The sequence below is a fragment of the Gobius niger genome (assembly GCF_951799975.1).
Source record: "Gobius niger genome assembly, chromosome: 20".
Lineage (NCBI taxonomy): Eukaryota > Metazoa > Chordata > Actinopteri > Gobiiformes > Gobiidae > Gobius > Gobius niger.
In genome coordinates this window covers 19,966,581-19,989,417 of record NC_136871.1, presented here as the reverse complement: position 1 = coordinate 19,989,417, position 22,837 = coordinate 19,966,581, and the positions used below count along the sequence as shown (strand labels likewise).

Below are 22,837 nucleotides of genomic sequence, written 5' to 3'. Positions count from 1 at the left end.
AGATCGTGTTTTAGCTTTTTTTCCTTACTGGAGTGCAAATTTAGAGCAAGCTTAATTTTAAAAAAGGTTGCCAGTTTTAATCTAGGTTTGCTTTTGCTGATTACAACTAGTCTAAAATTTTAAAACTCCACACAAAAGGCGATGAATAAAAACTAAATGAAATCCTTCCAATGTGACAGTTTGACAGAGCCCTAATTAAATTAAAGGGATATTTCAGGATTTTTGACATAGGGCCTCATTAGTTATCCGGAGTGTTGTTCTGGATATATATATATATATATATATATATATATATATATATATATATATATATATATATATATATATAATATATATAATATATAATATAATATATATATATATATATATATATATATATAACCTAGCAGATCACTCCGCCGCTGCGTAGCTTACAACAGATCTGCCAACCTACGCATTTTGACACCCAAGTATGCACGTACAAAATGTTGCTCTGAAAGTACGCAAATATATCTATATCTATATAGCCTAGGGTGCTCTGGGCAAAAATATTTACCTTCGAAGCTAAAGCGTGTTCTATGTCAAGATGGACCATCGACTGTATATATAAATCCTCACTTCTCCCCGTTTACCATAATGACCACGCTGGTGGGGGAAGTCATGGTGGATTTACAGACTCCCCCTCCCCAGCTCTGACAAAGCATGTTCCTAAAAAGGACAAAAGGGCGGGATCTTCACTGTAGACTCGGCCCTTGCGTGACGTGTAGCTCGCGCAGCTCCAATGCTAACAGTCCGACCCTCATTAAGTACGAGATTTTATAAATTCTTCTTACAAAAACCAGCCTGGTCCCCTTAATTGTAACTAATCCAGCGTTAGCACAGGAGGAACATCTAGCTCTAGATAGTTCCAAAAAAATTAGGACCAGGCTTTAAAGTTGTTTTTAACGTGTCTAAAGTCCAATGCTTTTCAATGGGGAACCAGCGGCGAGACCATGAGGCCGCAGATAGAGCAGCGATACAGGTAACATAAACGCACGCTCCCCTCCCCAAGTTTACGACAATCTATCACCGCCTTTCTTTGTCTTGTTATGCAAGTTAAAAGTGCTAGACTAGAGTTTCAGCACCTCACTAAGCAAAGAGCAAATAAGACGTCCTACAGAGTACTACTCTTTTTAAAATGAGCACATTTCTTGCCCGAGTGCCTCTGTGGTTTAGCCTGAAGCTACTGCTGCTTCTGACAGAGACCTCTTTTAATTTCTGTTAAATTATCGCAGCCTGATACTAAAATATTCAACAATTTACTGTTGGTTGAGAAAAAAAAAAGTACACTAAATTGCCTTTCTATGGTAAAACTGTAAATGTGAAAAGTTAGAATATGTGGAAAAAAAGCTATTGCTCTCAAATATAGCTGTGCATCATATAAAATGCCCCAGAAAGCATGAAATCTGCCTTTCACATTTAGAGAGTAAGTAGTGATTGTAATCCTTCAAATGAATGAATCAATGAATCAATGAATCAATGAATGAATGAATCAATCAATCAATCAATCAATCAATCAATCAATCAATCAATCAATCAATCAATCAATCAATCATATTTGCTCTTGGTTATCAGTGAGCAAGCTAAGCTAGTGCTTATTGTATTCTTCAATGTAGAATGAATGTTAAGATGCTAAAACCTTATTTAAGATAACAATACACTAAAGGGTTCTGCAGGTTTTTCTGCACCCCTTTTCCATTCTGTTACACTTAATATAACCCATGATAATTCAGCTGTACCCCAGTGTTATGAGGTTTGTGTATTTAAGTTAAAGTGCAGCAGAACCACAGATTAGTATTCTGGAGCCTTTCTTTAAAAATCCAAACCATTAAGGTTTTGCTGCACCTTTAAAGGGACTATATGGTGTTCAAAAATGTTAAAATGATGTATTTTCCTCCCCCTACAAGTTGGTGAAATAAGTCATTGTGCTTTCCAAATTAAGCATAATGTAATGGGCTTTGTAACGATGTGTAATAACTTGTACTTGGTTAGCTACACAATGGAATGATGTGTATTAGTACTCTGCAGGTACATAATGTAATAAGACATAAGACCCTAACCTTCAGCCGTAACCCTAAATGTCTTATTACATTATATACCTGCAAGTACTAATACACAATATTCCATTGTGTATGTACTACATAGATACAAGTTACTATTGATTGTTACAAAGCAGATTACATTGTACTGCATTATGTTAGGTACAATGTATTATGGTATAGTCTTAAATAAAGTGTTACCCAGGTGCTGTTTGTTTTGTTTTTTGTATTCATAATTGTATTTATAATACAGCGGGCTCTTTGTCTGTTAAAATGCACCAAAATGCAGGAAATGTGACCCTTGCACTTAATTTTTTTCTGTGGGAGGACCTACAGACCCCCCTCCCCCTAATTGTCTTGTTGCAACTTATATTTTGGATTGATTTACACTCTCCCAGCTCGGACCCATCCTGCATTCAGTGCTGCATGATTAGTTTGCATGATATGTTTACACTATGATACAATGTGGGGCTAGAAAAACTACACGTATATTTTTTAAAGAAACTACGTGAGCGATTTAAAGACGGTGATATGGATGGATGCCACGCGGTGTACTAAAGGAGTACTACAGGTACTGCAGGTCTGTTGCAACCAGGAAGCTGATGCTGCTCAAACATAAGTTATTTTAAATGCAAAATGGTTATATTTAAAAAATAAATAAATAAATCAGTCAACACAGACATTTATATCGGTAGTCTGGTGCTATCAGTGATTTGCCTCAGGTGCACTGTGCTTGGATCAGACTGTTTTTTAATGCAGGCTACTAGTTACCATAGACATGCGCTAGCCTAGCATTAGCCTAGCATCACTAAACTCTTCAAAAGATAAGGACGGCATGAATTAACAAATAAATATCTCCAGAAATAAACAACACTCTGGATAACTAGGAAATGAGGCCCTATGTCAAAAATCCTGAAATATCCCTTCGTTGCACAAGGAACAATGTAGTTGTGCTGTGCATATAGAGGAAAGTGTGCAAGTGTGATTATATAAAGCAGCATGGATTTATAGTTGAAGTTCATTTTGAATTTTGACTTTGAATTTCTTGAACTGGACAAAAATGAAAAAGAATTGTCGACTAGAACATTGAATTAACACGGCTTTATATGCCTACTACTTCTAAAGTTTGCATCGCACAGTTAGATGTATTTATTAAAGCTGCAACATGAATGCTGCATGTGGAGTAGTGGAGGCTTCCAGTGAATTAACAAGTTTGCAGTTTGTGTCATGCTGGGCTAACTGTGTGAGGAGTTTTATAAGAGGTCGAGATGAAAGAGCTGTGGCTTTTGGACTAATTATTTCAGCTTACTTGATAGGGATAACTCCCCAATAACCGCAAGGCCTGCCTCGAGTCTGTCTGTGTGACATTAGAGAGAGCAATGGAAGACAAGCATACAATTTAAAAACACCGTGTCCACAATTCTAACACATTCTTTAATCTATGAGAGATATGGAGGATTTGGGCTGTTGAAACAAAATTGCAGCCACAAATTTGGTACACAAGCCACATTTATTTACCCATAAGAAATGGAAAACACTATCTGTGGTGACTGAGATGAGATGCTCAGGAATATATTTCCCTTTAAAGCAAGTAAGTAGTGCTTTATTTGTCATTGTGCAATTGTACAACAAAATTGCATCCAGGTGTGGGCCAACGCTGGTCAGGTTGGCCGACAAGTTCAGGTTTGAAGAAAATGCAGTACTTTTGAAAGTACTGTACTTGTGTTAGCATGGCATTACACACAATGGTGTGCAGTCAGGGCCAGCAGGGCCTTCTCTGCTAGCCCTGGCCCAGTGAGGAGGAAAAAAGTGTAAAATGTTATAATAGTTTGTTTGATTTCTAATTTATTCATATAATGTGCAGTTGAGCCGCTTATATTGATTTTGTTGATGTGTAAATGTAATTTCCTACTCAAAAAGTGCCTTAAACACCTCTGGCGAGCTGCTCCTCCTCAGGGCCTTCTCCACTGATTCTGCTGGCCCTGAGTTGTCAGTCCGCACACATGATTGACAGCCAGCGTGACTGGCAGAATTATCATCCAATCAGAATACGATGGACATTGACAGTATACGCCCCCCAGGGCCTGCAGTATCTCAGAAGCTTCCCCTACGTTTTCTTCACCTAGGAAAACCGCTAATGTGACCGCGCATGGGCAAGACGTTCCAGGAAATCAGAAGTGAACCAGATAACTGAATGAAATGGATTTATTGGATTTTATGGGGCCCCTTCTCATGGAGAGCTTCGATAGCAAAGCAGTGGGACCGACAGCAGGATGTAGATGCTTGGCTCCCCAGACAGGAGAAGAGTTTCCCCACGTCTGCTGTGCTGGGACTCGTGCAGGAAACAGGTGCGCGGCTACAAGTGCTAAAAAAGCATCTCACATGGCACCAAACTGTATGTTTAGTATCTTCTTACTGCGGTGGATTTTGCGTTTGAGTTGATCTCTGATGTTTTGCTCTGTCAACAAAACATCTCCTAAAATCAGCCGCCAGTTTCCACATTATGTCTCGTCTGACACTAGACTAGAGATTGGTACTGCTAGTAGAACACAGGAAAATTATACATTTTATCAAGTTGCGCCAAAATGATATTGTCTCGATCAAAAACATTTCCATTGCACTCAACAAACATGCAACCTCTGGGAGCCACTTGATTCAAGGTGCACAAAGGAATAAACCCATTGCCATGACGGCTATTGCAGCATCATGCTCCATTATATGCATCTATTGTCGGATGCATGATAAAAGAGATGACACGATAGTGCTCAAATAGCTTTATTGTAGACATTGTATGCAGCTACACATTTTATGCCGTAACCTTGATTTTGAAGCTACATTGCATGCTGTAAGACGTCAACAAAAAGCCTAATCTAAAAGGACTTAAAAGGCTGTCTTTGTTTCATTAAAACATGCAGGAGCGAAGATGAAGTCACACCCTGCACTACTCTCAGCATAATTACACCCACTTAGTTTCTTCATCTTGTCACTTTATGTCCTTGACAAGCTCGAGCTTTTTAATCTCATCCAAATTTAACCTTCTTTGGGCCCTAGATAGGAGCATGTTCGCTCAAGCCGCATGCACTAATCCTGCCTCACTTCACCTTCTGTCATTTCTACTCTGTTGCTATGAAGTACATAAAGAGAAGAATTTTAAGCAATTCGCCATATTGCATTAGTGGCGACGAGGGAGGGAAAATTATAGCAGCACGCAGGTCAGTCATTAACTCGACATTATCACCACCATATTGCATCCATTTCAGTTTGATAACCGGACCTTTTTACCTATTAAGCTGAGCTTTTTAGATTTGCCGTTAGGTCATCATTGTCTGACTGTGCTTGTTTGAAAATGCATCATCTCAGGGGATGCAGGAAATAAAGGTTTAACCTCTTCACCCCCACCTGAACCGAGCACATTATCGTCACACTTTGGCTTTCCTAAATCTACAAGCTCCATGAACAAGGCATCGAAAAAGTGACCAAAAAAAGCAACAAAAGAGCGACAAAAACACAGTAAACAAGTGACAAAAACATGATGAAAAAGCAAAACAAAAAAGCAACAACAACAATACACAAAAAAAACACAAGGGAAAAAAGCAATGAAGAAAACAACAAAAAATTACAAAAACCCTACGAAACCCAGACAAAAATAGACAAAAACACAACAAAAATGTGACAAAAACGTGGTGACAACGCAACAGACAAGCCACGATCGGTTTAGCGGGTCGTAGCTTTCAAGCGAGGCGTTACACTGGCCTATAAGGCTGTGAGCTCCAGTCGAGAAGCTTTTAGATTTGGGCAAAACTGAACTGGAGAAAATGTGCTCGGTTCAGGTGGACGTTAAGAGGTCAATACAAAACATCTACTAAAGAATCTCTCAGGTCTCGCCAGCACAACCCACACATCTCTGCGTTTAATGCTAAATTGTTCATCACTAATGATAAAGTAAGTATTCCGTTTGTCGTCCAGGGCAATGGTAGATGCAGCTCTGTCACCAGCAGGTGAAATAGAGCGCTGATTCCTGAGCTTCTGTGGCGTGTTTTATATCAAAAAATGAAAGCCTGACTAAAAACAAAACAAAAAGCTACTGTAAATGTACTGTACATTTGTCTGTACCTTCCATGGACTAAAGTCTCAGACAGACTAGTACTACTTGCAGGCAGCCAATTAATGCACACAACAAATCCAAGAAGCACCAAGAAAACTAAATCATTCTCATTTAGGTACAAGGATGATTACATACTGCAACCCAGCAAGTAAGCCTCAAATAGCCTCTTCTATAAGCACTGGTTCTGTAGCCCTATCAGCAGTGGCTTTCAACGAGTCTCTGAGGAGAATGAACATGAATCATGTATCTGGAGGAGTTGTGCATCTGTTTTCTATATTAGACCAATAGTACTGAGCATCCGTAGACAATAGCGGGTGGCTTTAATGGAATATGCGTCCGAGCTGAATGCACTAGCAGGCACTTGTTGACCGTTATCGATTCGTAAAACAAATGCCGAAAGATTTTTTTTTGTTAGGTCCTCACCAGATTTTCCGATTGCAATTTAGCTACTTCGACGGTACCGTAGCTTAATTGCACCTTCATTACGTTTGGAAATACTCTGACAGAAAGGTTATATTGTGAGCAAACAAACTGAATAAATCTGTTTTTTTTTTACGTATTAATTTATTTATACGCTTTATAATTTGCTGGGAAGTTTCTGGCTTGCACTTTTGGCCCAACGTATGAATGTTTGATGCAACCATTGAGACAGTAGTGACGGTCGCTTCGGTGCCACCGTGATCCTGGGGTTACGTAAAGTTCCAATCCCTTAGCATGCGCCCGTGAACACAATAACTAAATGGGTTGTTTTGAGCCAGATCTTTCCCTGGCACAGTGTAGCGTGATGTCTCTGTCAGTTGAAGTCTTCTACCCATCAGTGGAGCTTATGCTGCGTTTACACATAACGACGACAAGTCACGAATGCCACGAATCCACATTCGTGGCCGAGGATCACGAATGTGAGTGATTCGGGGTAGAGGTTTCACGCGCCGCCACGAACTGTTGCGACCTGTTACTGCGTGTTACGATTAATGGCACGAATTATTACGCACGGTCACGAATATGCGTCCCGCACTGCTGCGCGCTGTTGCGTTCTGCTGCGTGCTGTTGCGTGCTGTTGCGAGTTATTGGGAATAGTCGCGTTCTGTCAAAAATCTGTCAAGAATTGGGCGAATGTGGACAAGATCTCCTGCCACGCACACCGGGGTGGAGGCGGAGCAGGGACGTCTCGCTCCGCCGTGCGCCCCTGACTCGTTGGGCTCTCGCCAAATCGGGTTAAACATAAAGCAAATACACCAGCTCAGGCCTGTCCATATACTGAAGAATAGCAATAGTTTTTCAGTCTATGGGACAGTCACACCAGTTCAACCCCGCTCCTGTCAATGCGTAACACGGGCAAACGCATCAACAAACGCACGCGCTTCATGTCAGATAAGTCCGTGCAACAGCCGCACAATTTGGGCTGACTTTGCTCCACAGAAGAAGCATAAAAACACTACACTCACTGTGCACTCGATCTTCTGGGGATCCGTCGTAGAACTTGCTGCTCTTAAACCTCTTTATCCAATGATTCTCACTCGTCTGGTCAGTCTCAGCTCCATTTGGAAAAACTGTATAATCCACAAACACAGGCCTGTCTCCACCTGCCCCGCGCCCACCGCAGCTTGCTTTACGTGTCTAAGGTTGTAAATAAGCCTTAACTTCTCTGTGGTGTAGCCGCTGGAACCACGCGCTGTTGTTTTGTTTTGGTGCGAGTGAGGCAGCGTGGGAGATGCGTTCAGGGACCGTGGGAAAGGCGCACTTCTTACTGTCCCTTTTTCCCCACACACACGGGGGAAATCGTGACAAATACACAACAGTGGGGTTCTCCAGCGGGGGGGCAATAGGGGCGGCAGGGACTGGCTCCCAAACATCAGGAGGAACGACCGCAGGAGGAGGAAAAGCACCTGAGGAGCGGCGGCGGCAGGTGCAGCTGTCCCGGGCCTGGAGCGCGGACTGGCCGAGTTTGTGTGACTTTCCTTTTGCTGCTGCAGGTCCGAAAATGTACTTTTCGGCGTAGCGTGTGTTTCCATCAATTTTGTGCGTGAAAACAGTGATTCTGCTCTACGAATGCTCTACGAATGCTCTACGAATGCTCTCACGCTGAATTACGAAGCGCCACGACGCATCACGAAAGGACACGCTCCGCTGCGAACTCCACGAACAGAGGGTGATTCGTGACATTCGTGGAAGATTTTTTGACAGACAAAAACTTTCTCCACGAACATCACGAATGTCACGAACTGATGCGCTCTGTTAAGAATCCCATTAAGACGCGTTAAGTCATGTTACGAACGTTACGAATGACGAAAAAATGCCATTCGTAACGCATCGTGCCTATGTGTAAACGCAGCATTAGGCAATGGGATTAATATTAACTGCTATGTGTGCACCCTCTGATGTAAATGCTAAAGAGTAGGAATTATCGGAAACGCAACTGGCATGACGCACGCGGCGATTTATTCAAAGATTACTATGTTAAACAGTGATAGCAGCCAGTGTGGGCCCGTCACGAGAGCGGCAGAGGCACAGGCGGATCCCAGGGTACAATGGCTGACTCTCTCCCCGCAGGGTGACACATGTCTTCTTTTGCCATCTAAAAAAAAATGTTTAAAAAAATGATTTAATTCTCAAAAAAGCAATCTCCACATATCACTGTATCTGTCACGGCACAACGGCACGATTTCCATATTTTAAAAGCGCTAATGACATTTTCTAATATTCTCCTTACACTATGATGACTGCGCAGCTGCAGCTCCGTGTCTGTTCTTTCTTTAAAGCCAATGACAGTGTCGCTCTCGTGTAGCATGATAATCGCAGAGTGATTCGTGCTTTGATTTGAACTGTATAGGGCCCCGACCTCAGTGTTTCAGAAACATCAAAACAGAGTCACTGTTAATTATGTCTGCTTTGTTGAGATGGCGTCAGGTGTCCGCCGTTTGCGGTCAAGAATAAATTCCACTGCATGTTTTCACAATTTCTGCAACAGTGGAAATGAATGTTATATATGGACGATACATTATTACTTACTGTATATAAATATATGAGTTAGGCAGGAGAAAAGAAAGAAATTAAAGGAATAGGACTTCAGCTGTGAGTTTTGTATAAAAAGAAAACATATTTATATATGTTCACAAATGGTTAACAAACAGAAATGTATAAATAAATGTATATATAAATGTATAATATAAATATATAAATGTATAAAATAGCAAACTGAACTATGAACTATACATTTTTACCCAGAAAGTGGAACTCCCTATGTGAGGTCTCAGTTTCCTGCAGCAGAAAGTACCCTACTGTGCAGTCAGCTGTGGCCTGGACTAATGCGAGTTTTTTCACATCTAACACCCTTGGGAAAAACTATACATGAGCGGAGCGAGCAGCTGAGTGGGTGCGTAAATCAAACCACTGAAACCACATGAAAGCAGCTCTTGCTCAACTTTAACTTTCCCAACACGCGGTGCATACCACACGCTACATAGGCATGGCGGATCAAATTGATCTTTTATGCAACATTCTGGAAGATGATTCTTTTATTTCTATTTTTACATTGTCTGATGCATTTCCAGAATCCTCTGGTGACACATTGCACAAGATAATCTAAAGCCATCTGGCAATGTACTTTATAATTTAGTACGTTAGTTACACCATGTCACATCTGGGGTAGCCGTATGGAATCAAAAAGGTTCTGTGTTAAAATAAATATAAAATAAAATAATGAGTATCATACTGTATATTTTTCTATAAAGCAATCACACATTGAACAGTTGTGGTTAACGCATCTACACTTTATAATGTTTCATAACAAAAGGCAGGTTTTGCTGCTATTTAATTTCCTGCATAAAGCACACTGCAGAACATTGCAGGGATACAGTTAAAAGTGTTCTGAATGATAATGACTAAGCCTCTGTGAACAACACAGTTGTGTCATCAACAACCTTGACTCACTTATAAGAGTTTTGCTTAGTGGTGGACTGCAGCTGTTGCCCTCTCCACTCCCCATACTTTACTTCCTCGTATACATTTATTAGCCATTTCCTCCTCCTTTAGTTGCTCTCCAAGTGTGACTAAGTCCAGTGACTATGTTTGGCTCTGAACCTCTGCCATGCAGCATGCAAAGACTTTCCACACTTTAGGGCAATGTCTTTTTATTTTACAAACAATTTGTATCCATCATCACTGGAAACATCAAACAATGCTTGTTTCACACTATTAATTCAGTATTATCAAGTCAGTTCCGGATTCAATGAACAAAATTTACATGGGTGGTTTCAATCTTTAAATTGCAATCCATTTCACAATGTCAATGCCCTGACAAGAACCTTGTTTCTTAATGAGTGAGCTTGACAAGTTGATAAGCTATCAACACTGCCAGTGTGGAATATCCATATGCTGAAACTATGATTTGTATGATGAGGAGCAGATAATCAACACTCACAAACCTTGGAGAAAACCATGTTATGGTAAAAATCTATACAACTCTAAGGGCATTTATCAAGACAGGTGATAAATAGTGGGTGTGAGCTGAAAAATAAAATCATTTACCATTTGATGTTGCCTTTACTACAGTTTCAGGCCCACAAATCTATCATGTAAATAAGACAATGCTGCGTGAGTAAAAAATGGATAAATGAAGTCTGCTGCTGATCCATTTGCACACGTACTACTCAATTTGCGCATGAGTAAACGCTTGTTCAATGACCACCTGTAATGTTAGAATTTTTGGAGTGATCCGGTTTTGAAATGCACCAAAAATAAATGTAAATATGGGATTTTTTTTTTTTTTTTACATAATGGTAAAGGATCCACTTCTGTCAGTATAACAATAATATTATTACACAGTACTGTAATCCTGCAATGAAACTGCGTGCAAAAGGTTAAATTGTGCTTTCTTAGAATACAAACAGCTTGAAATGTTGTGCTTGCTTGGCTCCAAATCTAGCAAAGGCAAGACGACATACGAATTGTCATAATAGTGTTATGTCCTTCCAGCAATTTTCACACCACACACTTCCCCCAAGTAGAATGAAAACACAACCAGTGAACGAGAGGCAGTCTTACGGGTTCCCTCACTATGTCTTATACTGTTGGCTTTTATTGAGGGATAACTCGCTAATAGGAATCAGCGCACTTTACTTATATTGGCAAAGACAGTTTTATTGGGCAAGAATAAATTAGATAACCATATCAAATTCTGAGCTGAGGAGAAACCAGGTAAAAGTTAAGTGTTATCACCACGGGACAAGGAACAGCCCCGGCATATCAAGCTTCTTCTGGCAAAAACAGTGATATATTCAAAACATAAGGCCATCATACATATGCAAAAGTTGTTATTACATTTGTATAATTCATGTCACGTGTCCCTGAGATTAAGTCTGGGAACTTGTACGACAAGTTTGTGCCGTGGATCAAAGGTTTGCAGATAATGTTATCGTCAATGGCAGATGCGACACATAGCTGTCAGGCTCATTTCAGGCGGATGAGGCTCTCCACGACCTGCTCCGGTGACTGCACATGGATGTCTTTGTGATTACTGAGTGCTAAGACCCCCAAAAGTGAATGTATTCTACAGCAGTTAACATGAAGAGACTGAGCACGCCGAGAGGGGAATAATCCATAAGGTGCGTTTCAACACAATCCTCCATATGTGATCTCACTCAGCCATCCAGAGTGACATCAAACTCAGATTACAGCTTCTCTGGATCACATTTTTCCTCAGCATCATCTGAACTTTCCATGCCACCTTCCCTATGTGGTGTTCCCTGCAGGGCGAAATGTATTGAGCACAAGGACAATGCCTTTGTTTGTTTGTTTTTACATTAATACTGCTTTGTTCCTGTAAGACTGCTCTCGATATGACCACATCGCCCCTGTGCTTGCATCTCTTCATTGGCTACCTGTTGGATTTAGAATACATTTTAAAATCCTCTTGTTTGTTTTTAAATGTCTAAATGGATTAGCTCCACCTTATTTGTCAGAGTTGGTATCTTTGCACAATCCTGTCAGAGCTCTGAGGTCCGCTGAACAATATCTTCTAGACCATCCCAGGTCTAAGCGGAAGAGCAGAGGGGACAGAGCCTTCGCTGTAGCCGGCCCTAAATTGTGGAACTCTCTCCCTTTCCATATTAGAACTGCCACATCTTTGGAGAGTTTCAAGCGCTCGCTGAAGACTCACTTTTTTGCACTGGCCTTCGGCACGAAGCATTTTCTCGTGTTGATTTTATTTTCTATTTGTATTAAGCAATATTCTATATATTCTATTTGTATTTGTTGATTGTAGTATTTTATGAATCTGTACAGCACTGTGGGGCAGTGCCAGCTGTTTGTAAATGTGCTCTATAAATGACTCCGTTTTCTTAGTGAATGGAAATGATCAAGCAGTCACCATAACAAACTATTGCTGGCCACCATTATACATGCATTCCTGGAGTTTATGGATGGTTGCACAAGTCACGCAATAAATAAGACACCTATTAATAGAACAAAAAGTGAGATAACCACTGAACAATGACCTGCAACGTGTATGTCCCAATCACTGCTGAACAGAATCAGTTGTGGTTACTTACAATAATTCAAAGTACTGTAATTTCTGCCATAACTTCTAGGGATGCACCGATTGAGCCAATACTGGAGCCGATAATGTCTGACACTGACCCAATACTAGTTTTGGCTCTCAACGCCTTAAAACACAACTTTATCCACCTAATTCTAAGCGAATATGGGCATGCTTCATATCACTGGAAAGAACCAGGAGAATTCAATCGCTTGGTTAGTTTCAACCTCCGCAAACGTATTTTGGATCACCGTGCAAACATAGAAATACCTAAAGTAGCCTAATGAAATAAAATAACCACTGCTGAAGCCAAGTGTTTGTATTTTAGTTTAAGAAATAACTGATCTTACATATTTGTAATGATCAGATCACTTCATATGAGTTGTTTATATTAACATGTAACATAAAGCCTGTCATTTACCCGAGGATATTAGTGTAGTGTAAATGTCCAGTGATCGTTGTTATATGTTTAACCAGGAGTTTATCAATTGATATAATTCATAATTGATCCGTAACATCATGACAACAAAATATGACTTTATTGTTCTTAAAATGGAGAAAAGAGTCATTTCAATATTTCACTCAGAGTAAGCCACTTTTAAGAAAGTGGTATTGGTAAATATCGGGTATTGGCAGATACTCAAAACCCAGTATCGGTATCTGTTGCAAAAAAGCTGGATTGATAATAACTACCAAACAATGAGCTCCATAGACACATAATCACTGCAGATAATGTGTTATCAACCATAACTGCTTGGGGACTTATGCAAGATTTATCAAAATTAAAGCATATCTCACGGCTTTAAGACTTTACAAAATACATAAATACTGCAAACAAAAACATAAACACAGCACAATAAACACATTATTCACTTTAGCAACATGAATCAATCTTTTTTTCCTCTCCACTTTATTCATCAGGGAGCTATTTAAGAACACATACTTTCTTGACTCATTTTCCCATTTCTGCAAAGTGCCGGCGGCTGAAAAAAGACAGTTCTTCTGACTCCCACGCAAAAGCAAAGACATGAGCGATCAGGCCTGCGTCTGTGTGCCGAGGACTTCAGGGATAAAACGGGAAGTTAGTGCCGCGTTTCAACTTCCTACCCTCTAGCCTTCGCTTGTCTCTGCTAATCACCGCATGCATCGCCTCATACTATACTACCGACCCGGCTTGATGATGTCACAAAAAGTGTGCCACAGGGAGAAGTCAATTTCAATACAAAAAAAAAAAAATCATATGCTACTGTGCTTTTTCTATGCACTTTCGGACGCCTTTACCTGCCTTTATCCTGTGGAGTGCAAAATGCCTGGACTCATACAATAGAAAACAAAGCCGTATGCTCCAGCAGCGCTTCACCTGTGACTACGTGGTGCACCTTTTACACCGGTTTGGCCACTGTCAAATAGCTTCACCACAAAGCCCAACTACCACCGGGCTGTCTTTGATGAGAGAACAGCATTGAAGGTCAGTTTGGCATTACGTAGGTCTTTTATTCTGGCAAATAATGCTGCATCCGTAGACATTGGTGATTAGAGTTGCATAGCTTACATGATCTGTATTTCTGTGTCGCTGAAATAAAGTAAGATATCAGAGCGTGTGACCACAAAACAGCACCCACTTTCCCTCTTCTGCAAGCGCCAATTCATCTGCTGGGTGTGTGTGAGAAACCAGACTACTCAGAGGAAACACGCAATCAAGAAAGAATATGCGCGAACCAAACGATAAGGCCGTGTTAGGGGGTTGAACATTCTGTGAGGCGGGAGTGATAGCCTAACCTCTCTGTCACCACAATGCTATGGCCCGTCGCTCATCACCCGACCTGGTTTTCCATACGTACAGACATCCAGACACACAGGTTTTTGAAGATCGCTGGCTTGCCCTCAATCGAATTGTTGGCGTAGTCGTAAGAAGTGTAGCTTCAAAGTCTCTGATCGTATTCATCATGTGGTGGATATATTGGACTGTGGGAGGGAGTGCCTAGATTTAAAGTAGTAGTGACATGATCAATGCTATAGGCTTGTAATGTACAGATTTAGGCCTGAAGAAAAGAGAGCAGGAAACGTGGCAAATGTCTTTGGAGTCACAAGTCATCAAGGGTTGGTCGCTGCGATTTAATCCGATAAACAAATTAAACTGTTGATTTGTATGTCCGTGGGAAAAAAACAAATCACCCACTTAGCCCGCTCGATTGACAGAAGATAGTGAGTGGGCGTTTGGCACCGAACGGCATCAAGGTTCTATCAATTCAATATGAGTGAATTAGGGCGGCAATAATCATCATCATCATGACCACACAGCTGCCAATGACACACCTCTTAAATAGCTTTATTTTTAGAGCACAAGCCTATGTGCATCAAATGGACTAAAATGTTCTAACACAAGCTGTCATTTCTGGGTCATCACATTCAGTGAAGCTTAGCTTTCCAAAGATCGGCTGAGCGTGACCTGTAATCCACACACGTTGAGAGCATGTCAAGGAATGAATAAAGGTGAGAATAATAGTTCAAACTGAGCATGAAGTCTGTTCGAAGTAGCATGTTCATAGTCATTGTGAAAGTATAAGTGTGAAAATTATATGTATTATAGAAAAGAAACCGTGCACAGTTCCTTGTGGCATAAATAGAGTTGGAATTTCTGACTTGAAGAAGAGGGAAATTGAGCGATATATTCCAGCTGATTTAAACCAAAAGAACAATCTTGTCTATAACGTCTGTGTATGCTTCTAAACTGTAAAATATGTCAGTGTTGCCTGTGACAGCGGGGGCGCTTTATGAGGGGCAGAGGCCTGCTTTATTCAGGACATTCATGTTTAGTAGATACCCCAGAGGGAGCTTGTTCGAAAGACAGAAATCAGCAGAACAAAAAAATGTCTCTATCTCTCATGCTTCCTGGATTATAAGCAAAAGTCTGCAACATGAAATACATAAAATAGAATTTGAGCCTCCAAGGTGTCGAGACCACACTGCAAAAAGTTATTGTATCCTAATTCAAGAGTAAATCGTCCGCAATATTGCCACTCCAGCAGCTCAAGCTCTAACGTTTGCCGTGTTCACAAAAAAACACAACAAAAAAAAAGCTGTGTTTGGTGGAAGCAAGAACTGCACTTTAACAGATTATTCTAGCACATAAATCCAATTTCGGGAAAACGTTTACGAGGAACAAAGACATTTCAGTGACAATGAGATTTGTCAGAAAAGTATTAGTCTTCAAGTTAACCCTGGAGATCCCATAGAAAAGAAAACAAATTTGAATACAAAACAAAACAGAGAAATAGGAAGCTGCTCTAATATAATTGTCTATAATAACAAGTCACACACACACACACTGTGCCAAGAAACTCCTTCACAGTGACTGACCACACAAACAAAGCCTGGACAAACAATAAGACTGCTTCTAATCTATGCATAATCTCTTTATATAACTGCGGAGAGCGGCGGTGCTGCTGATGACTGTTATTGAGTGGCACAACCAGCTCCCGCACTTCAGCTGATATCTCTGCTCACATCCGGAGTCAGGAGGAGGTTGAAGGAGTAGTACGGCTCAGCACATGAAACCATTAGATGTAACAGAGATCCACGGCTGTTAACACTGTCTCGACTGATGCGATGTGGAAAGGTGCAACTCTACTATGGACACAGGAGAGAGAGCAGCTTGTAAGCACTGATTCTCCTTTAAAAAAAAAACAGGTCTCATTGATACAGGCTGACACATACACACTTGACCTTATACCAACCGCGCCTGTCCAACATCATTAGATACACATAATGGGATTTCAACAACTTTTCATTTATGCTATACACAGGTCAATAAAATAGGTGTTTGTTGCATCGTGTGCAAGTTTTAAGTGTTCAACCTGCAAGGGATTTGATGTTGACACAAGCCTCGTGCACCGTTAGTCGTGTATTAGTGCAGGTATGGTGTATTTGCTTCTCTCGAAAGTCCTGATAATAGCAGCCTAATACGATGCATTGCACACGTGATAATATAGCCTTCATATATTTTTCCATGGAGTATCAAATCAGAGCACCTTGCACCAGTGATGCACTAATGTATACCGTATGGCAAATTTACAAAGCATGCCCTGAAAGGAGCATTAAGCAACTGTATTTATCAAGAGTAATAATAAAGCACATGAAGTGATATTGATGAAACTGTAATATGGACATTTCTACTACTGGGCCATGATTCTATTATAGGCTCACTTTAAAGTGAAAGAGAAATGAGACACAGCATTAGAGACACTTTGATATCTATTAGGTTGGAGTGGTTTTAGAGGAGAGCTAGAGCTATCAAACTGACTGTCTTACTGGGAAAGAAATGTTCTCAGAAGGCAGCTATTGGATTCTGTCATTGTAAGTGTGGCTTTCAAGACGTATCATCAGCTCTTTTATCCAAAGGAAATGTCTTGATCATGAGTTGTTGTTTTTAAACATTTGTCATAAAGATAATGCTTCATAAAAATGTGTTCATACAGCATACTTCGTGATCAAATAAAAATTCTAACCTTACCTGTATATTGATGCTTTACACTGCCATAACATTTTCAAACATAGGTATAAAAAGTCTTTCTTTCCTCTACTTGCGAAAAGAAAAACATGATAATTGAATAAATTGTGTCCTTTAGGTGCTAATGTTTACCATGTACGACCATCATCATGAACATATATAAATAATACACACTACGGCAAAGAAAACAACACTGATATTTAATGTACAGTAACTTGAAACCACCCCTGACTGAGGTCAGCCTTCTGAGAAAGTGCATCTTCTTTTACACAGTGTCTATGTTTGCTGCCCAGCACTGCCTCAGGTAGTTGTAGGTGGAAACCACCTGTACCTCCGATCCATCGATGCTGCTGGGCAGCAGAGACTTTTTGGTTTTGGTATAATATGTCCTTGATATGCTGTGCCCTATACCTCTGGCTGCACCCTTTGGTCCTCGGAGCAGAACCTCCTCAATGACTTTAAAACAGGTGGTGATTCGTCCTTTCAAGCTGTTGCTCCAAAATTGTGGCCTCTGTCCTTCCATGTGGCCGACTACGCTGATTCTTTTAAAAAACAGCTGAAGACTAAAAACAAGCTTTTAGTTGGTTGGGTTTCTGATTGCTTTTATTTTCAATTTGATTTTTTGTGATTTTATCTTTGAAAGGTGCTATACAAATTAAGTGTATTCTTCTTCTTTCCTCTGTCCTCACAAGTGACATTATTGTTCAAGGTCTTCAAGGTCTCTGTACAAGAAAGAGTACAGTATATACAATTCCCACTCTGAGCCCCAAACGCTAAGGGAAATAGAAATGTATGACATTTCATTACAGGAAAAAGATGAGATGGAATCACTGACCAAAGGCTGCTACTTTTGGGAACACAGCCCAAGAAAGTGGTGTGCTGAGAGAGACACCTTGATCTTAGTATAAAAAAGGAAAACTTTAATGTGTAGATGATAGAGCCATAAGACAAGGACAAAGCAGAAGTTAAAAGAAAAAATACATTTGTATACAATGCAATGTATAATATAATGCATGTATTGTTTTTCCTTTCCTTGCTTTGTGGTTTTCTTTTCTTTTTATCAAATCCTCCCAATATATGTTTAAGCTATAAACCACATATACTATTGTTATCTATCTTTTTCTTTTTTTCTTTTTACCTCTATACTACATTTATCTTAAAACTATAAAGTCTCAAAGCTAAAAGCTTTAGAAATCTTTGAATGGTTGAAATTGTTACAAAATGACTAATTGCAGAGTATAAAGTATTTGCTGTATGTAAGAAACCTTTATTTAACATCACAAAACACAGCACCCAGCAGGGATATAGCAGCACATATCAAAGGCATTGAAGTTCAGAATGGTTTGTTTTGCAGGTCTGACCTGCTCAAAGACAATTGATTGTTTAAATTCTGCCGTTCACAGTTTGTTGACTCTCTCGGCGATCAATGCAAGATCTCACACTTGGTCAACGGCAGAACAAGAAACAACTTAATAGGTGTAGCTGTAAACCCATTTACAGTGTTGTTCTTTAAGTGTTGTGTGTCAGTTTGAGTGGAGAATTACCCAATCACGTCCCGCACTAAAAATGTCAACAACAAGAAACAAAAACAAAACGATGTTGCGTTCACCCTGTGTGGGGCCTTTCTGTGTGGGGTTTGCATGTTCTCCCCGTGTCTGCGTAGGTTTCCTCAGGGCACTCCGGTTACCCCCACCACTAAAAACGCTTTCCTCTCTGGGGCCAGGACTCAAAAGAGATTCTTAATCTCATTGGGACTTTCCTGATTAAATAAAGGTCAAATACAAAAATAAAATAAGACTCTTGTAAGCTATAGGAAATACAAGCAAAAATTAACTGCAGCCAACATAGAACATAGGTCATTTCTGTATTGACTCATCTATTTATCTCGCTTTATTCTGCGACTGAGCCTTAGATCGGGCAACCTTACTACCTATACATCTCCAAGCGACACAAAGTGGAAAACATTGCAAAATGGCTAGATTTTCCGAAAAACTCATAATCCGTGCGTCTGTGTACACTTGGGCAGTTCATCACTAAACATTATGCGAAACCTTTAAGACAAAGTGATTTCCTATATGGGTTAAAGAAGGTCATAAGCGTCCGAAGGAAAACTGTCGCCACGAGGGAACTGTCCGTGGTCCTGATTCCACTCAAGCCAAACTATCGCCTCAACTGCATTCGTAGGATTTCCGACTGCATGTTTGTATGTGTCCGTGCCACATATTGTTGTGCCATGTGGCAACCCACATGTCTGCGTAAACCACTGGGAACATACGCTGTGCATCAAGGGAGTCCATCACTGCCACTGTTTGGATAGTGACATCAGACATCTCTACCGCATCCTCAGATCCGCACCACTGTAGTGCTTTGGATCCTATTTAGATGGGTGTCCCGCGATTGCGACAGATATACGCCTTCTTGACTTATACGTTGAATGCAAACCCCCCATACGCTGGTAACTTATGCTTCATCTTGCTATCTGTTGAAACAAAAGCAACGGCTCGGTGCGAAAAGCCCATCTGCGAGGTGGACACGGCATGGGCTTGGACGCACGCTGCGCCCGGAGTGGGGACAGTCACGTTAATAGCCGGTGATGAGAGACCAGACATCTACAACATTACGAGGCCTCTTTTATAGCTCAGTCGTGCATGTTTTTTGCTACAACGCGGCGCTCACAATCCCTGACTGGAAAAAAAAAAACCCACCATTATGCACGTTTCTCTCCCTCAGTCACTTGCATGGCGCGGAGGAGAAAGTTGGCATCAGACATTGCCACGGAACAGCTCGACTTCCTCGGGGGAGCTGTGCCAGTGTAATGCCACAATGTGTATCTACAATGAGCGTGAATTATAAAAAAAAAAAAACCGAAACATTACGCATGCTTAACTTGAATGACGGCTCTTGTTGAATAAAGAGGGTCACAGTGACTTACCCACGGCTAAATCCAGCAGATCCGCGCACAAGAGCAAACACAGCGAGAAGGCAGTCATCTTTCCCATGTTTCCAAATATATCCCAAACTCCATGTGCGTTTACATGTTCCTTGGGTGTCGGCTGTGTAATCCCCACCATTCCAGCGAAACGCGTTCAAGAGGTGCCCCGAAAGTGTTCATGATGCTGCTCCAAGTCGGAAGTATGGGGGGGGGGGGGGGGGGGGGAATCGCTCGAAGTTCTGTCTGAATACGGCTCTCGCGCCAACGAGGAGCAATGGAATTAGAGCAAATGGGCGAAAAGAGGCGAAGAGTCCCGTTTCCTTCCGTTCAAATAGCGGAATGCTGCGCTGAGCCGCGTAGCAGTGGGAGCTCCGGTGAAAGCGAGAGGTTTGGCTCTCTCTCTTCTCTCTCTCTCTCTCTCTCTCTCTCTCTCTTCTCTCTCTCTCTCCCCTCTCTCTCTCTCTCTCTCTCTCTCTCTCTCTCTCTCTCTCTCTGTGCGCCTCCTCCCGCCCTCTGGGTTGACTCAAACAGTCATTTCTGATCACTCGCGCTTTTATTTCAGTTCCTCTTAATCCCACCCTGGATCCAGACCGACCCTCTCGTTCAGACCATTAAGCCGATTCAGGATTCCAAACGAACAGACACACTGCACACCTCTCTCCGAAGATCAGCTCAGAAGCTTATGACTTATGACTTATGAAGCCTGTGAAATGTACCGCTTTAAACAATTACTCACTAAATGCTTCCAATTAATGTCATTGCCTGTATTTTTGTCTCATTGTCATTTTCATGCTGAGCCAGGCTTTTGTCGCCCCTGCCCCTATCACAACTAGAATTATTCTAAAAAAAATAAGTACTCTTTCATTAATGGGCAAAAATAATATGTCGATTATCGTCTGATGCCATTTATTTAAGACATCCGAGACAGGAAAAGAATACTTACTTTATGTCACGACTATGGCTTGATTTGCATATCTAAAGCAATCAATTGAATTCATGAGATCTGTTAATGATCGAGGAAACCGTTATGTTTTTGATCATCTGATGGGAGCATTTAAAACCCACAGTTGTGTCATGATTATCTTACCAACACATCAGCAATAACTCTCTTCATCCTTCAGAACGTCCCAATATGTTTCAAAGATATATTCAATTGAATAAAGTCATTGAATTCTCTTTTGTGCACAGCCCTTGTCGATATATCACAGCTGTAAACCATGTATTGATCTGTGCAGCAGTGGCCCAGTAAAGCCTTTGGCGACAGACAAGCTCCAGGATGGCTTCTCTAAAGCAAGCGGATAATGTGCTCTTTCATGCAGTCTATCTATTATGAGGCTATTGGTATTGGACCACGCTCTGTGAATTTAAGCCAATCAAATTAGCACCATACATTTTAATAATGAAGGATAACATTATACACATGGATATATATTTCGATTGAGTTTGTCAGCTGGTGGAACACTAAGCTCAAGTTGATGTGATAGAAGTCACAAAGCTGCGACTTCTGTGGAGTCCTGCACAAGCTCGAAAAACTACAAACAACAGCACAAGATGCTACAAATAGCTAGCTTTGATCGAATAGTTTTATGCATATGATATGAAGAGTTTAACTACAACAAATTTGACAATTAACTGAGGTTTTAAACAACATGTTCTCTTAGTTCTTTAGGGGATGAACGGTGGAGGGAACTACCTGCTCTGGAGAACTGAACTAATGCTGAGACTAAGTAAAAGATCATTTATTATGAATTCATGAACTAATACTGGAATTATTGTTTTCCTCCTGAGAGGAGGTGAGCAGCTGGACCTCTTATCTCTCCTAAGCAGTCAACATTTCCCACTCAAGGTCAAGTCACGGAGCTAAACCAGATACGGACTGAGGCTTTTGTGACTATCTTTACAAACATTCATTCACGACATTCATTTCATGGACTATGTGAATAAATGCACACACATCCCCTCTCTAGCCACGCCCCAATCCCTCTGTGTCTGCGTTCATTTTTCATTTCATTTCATTTTATTTATTCATTCCATTCAAAAGTGATGTTAAGCAATCACAATAACGCGTTCACACACTTTCCTCAACCGCCCCTCCCATACCCAAGAAAAAAATCCAGCATCTGCCTTGGTGTACTGTGTATTTCCTGTCTCGATGTTTCTTATATGTGCTTTGTTTTAACTTAACCTGTTTGTAGCTTCTTTCGCCAGGCGCATTGAGTTGCCTAGCCTTTAGTGCAACGTGATGATAGTAATTCCATCTCCCACTGATTTAATCCACATAGCTTTAGGTTCACACTATTCTCAGTGTACATGACAATGAGGAAAAAGTAGAAAACAATGACATTTGCTGATTTATTCATTTTCTATAAACATTGTCCTTGCACTCCCACTGAAACAATAAGTCTGCTGATCTCAAGATGGCCGTGTCAACTGCAACATTGGGGCAACAGAGCTGAACATGTTGCTGTCCATATAATGTGGCATATAATCCACTATAAGGGAGGAGTCTGCAAACTGTTTATGTGCCCACTTTACCTGGTTTAATGTCCCATATAGACACCAATCAATAAGAACTGAAAAGTGCTCTGCCAAATGTGCAGTAATCTTATCCACGAATGGCTAGGTTCTGCGGCCTATATCTAGCCGCTAGACCGTATTACTGTTGTCAGTGCTGAAGAGGAGCTAACCAGTCTGGAAA

The 22,837-nt window shown here is 40.9% G+C and overlaps 1 protein-coding gene across 2 annotated transcripts in view; it reads right to left on the bottom strand.

Moving 5' to 3' along the window:
• Positions 1 to 20,323, bottom strand: part of igsf21a (immunoglobin superfamily, member 21a) — a 177,768-nt gene extending 157,445 nt beyond the window's left edge. For both annotated transcript variants that reach the window (XM_079579111.1, XM_079579112.1), the window contains exon 1: positions 20,140 to 20,323. In XM_079579111.1, the coding sequence (XP_079435237.1) occupies positions 20,140 to 20,278 (139 nt within the window). In that variant the 5' untranslated portion in view covers positions 20,279 to 20,323. The remainder of the gene's footprint in view (positions 1 to 20,139) is intronic.
• Positions 20,324 to 22,837: the final 2,514 nt, after the last annotated feature.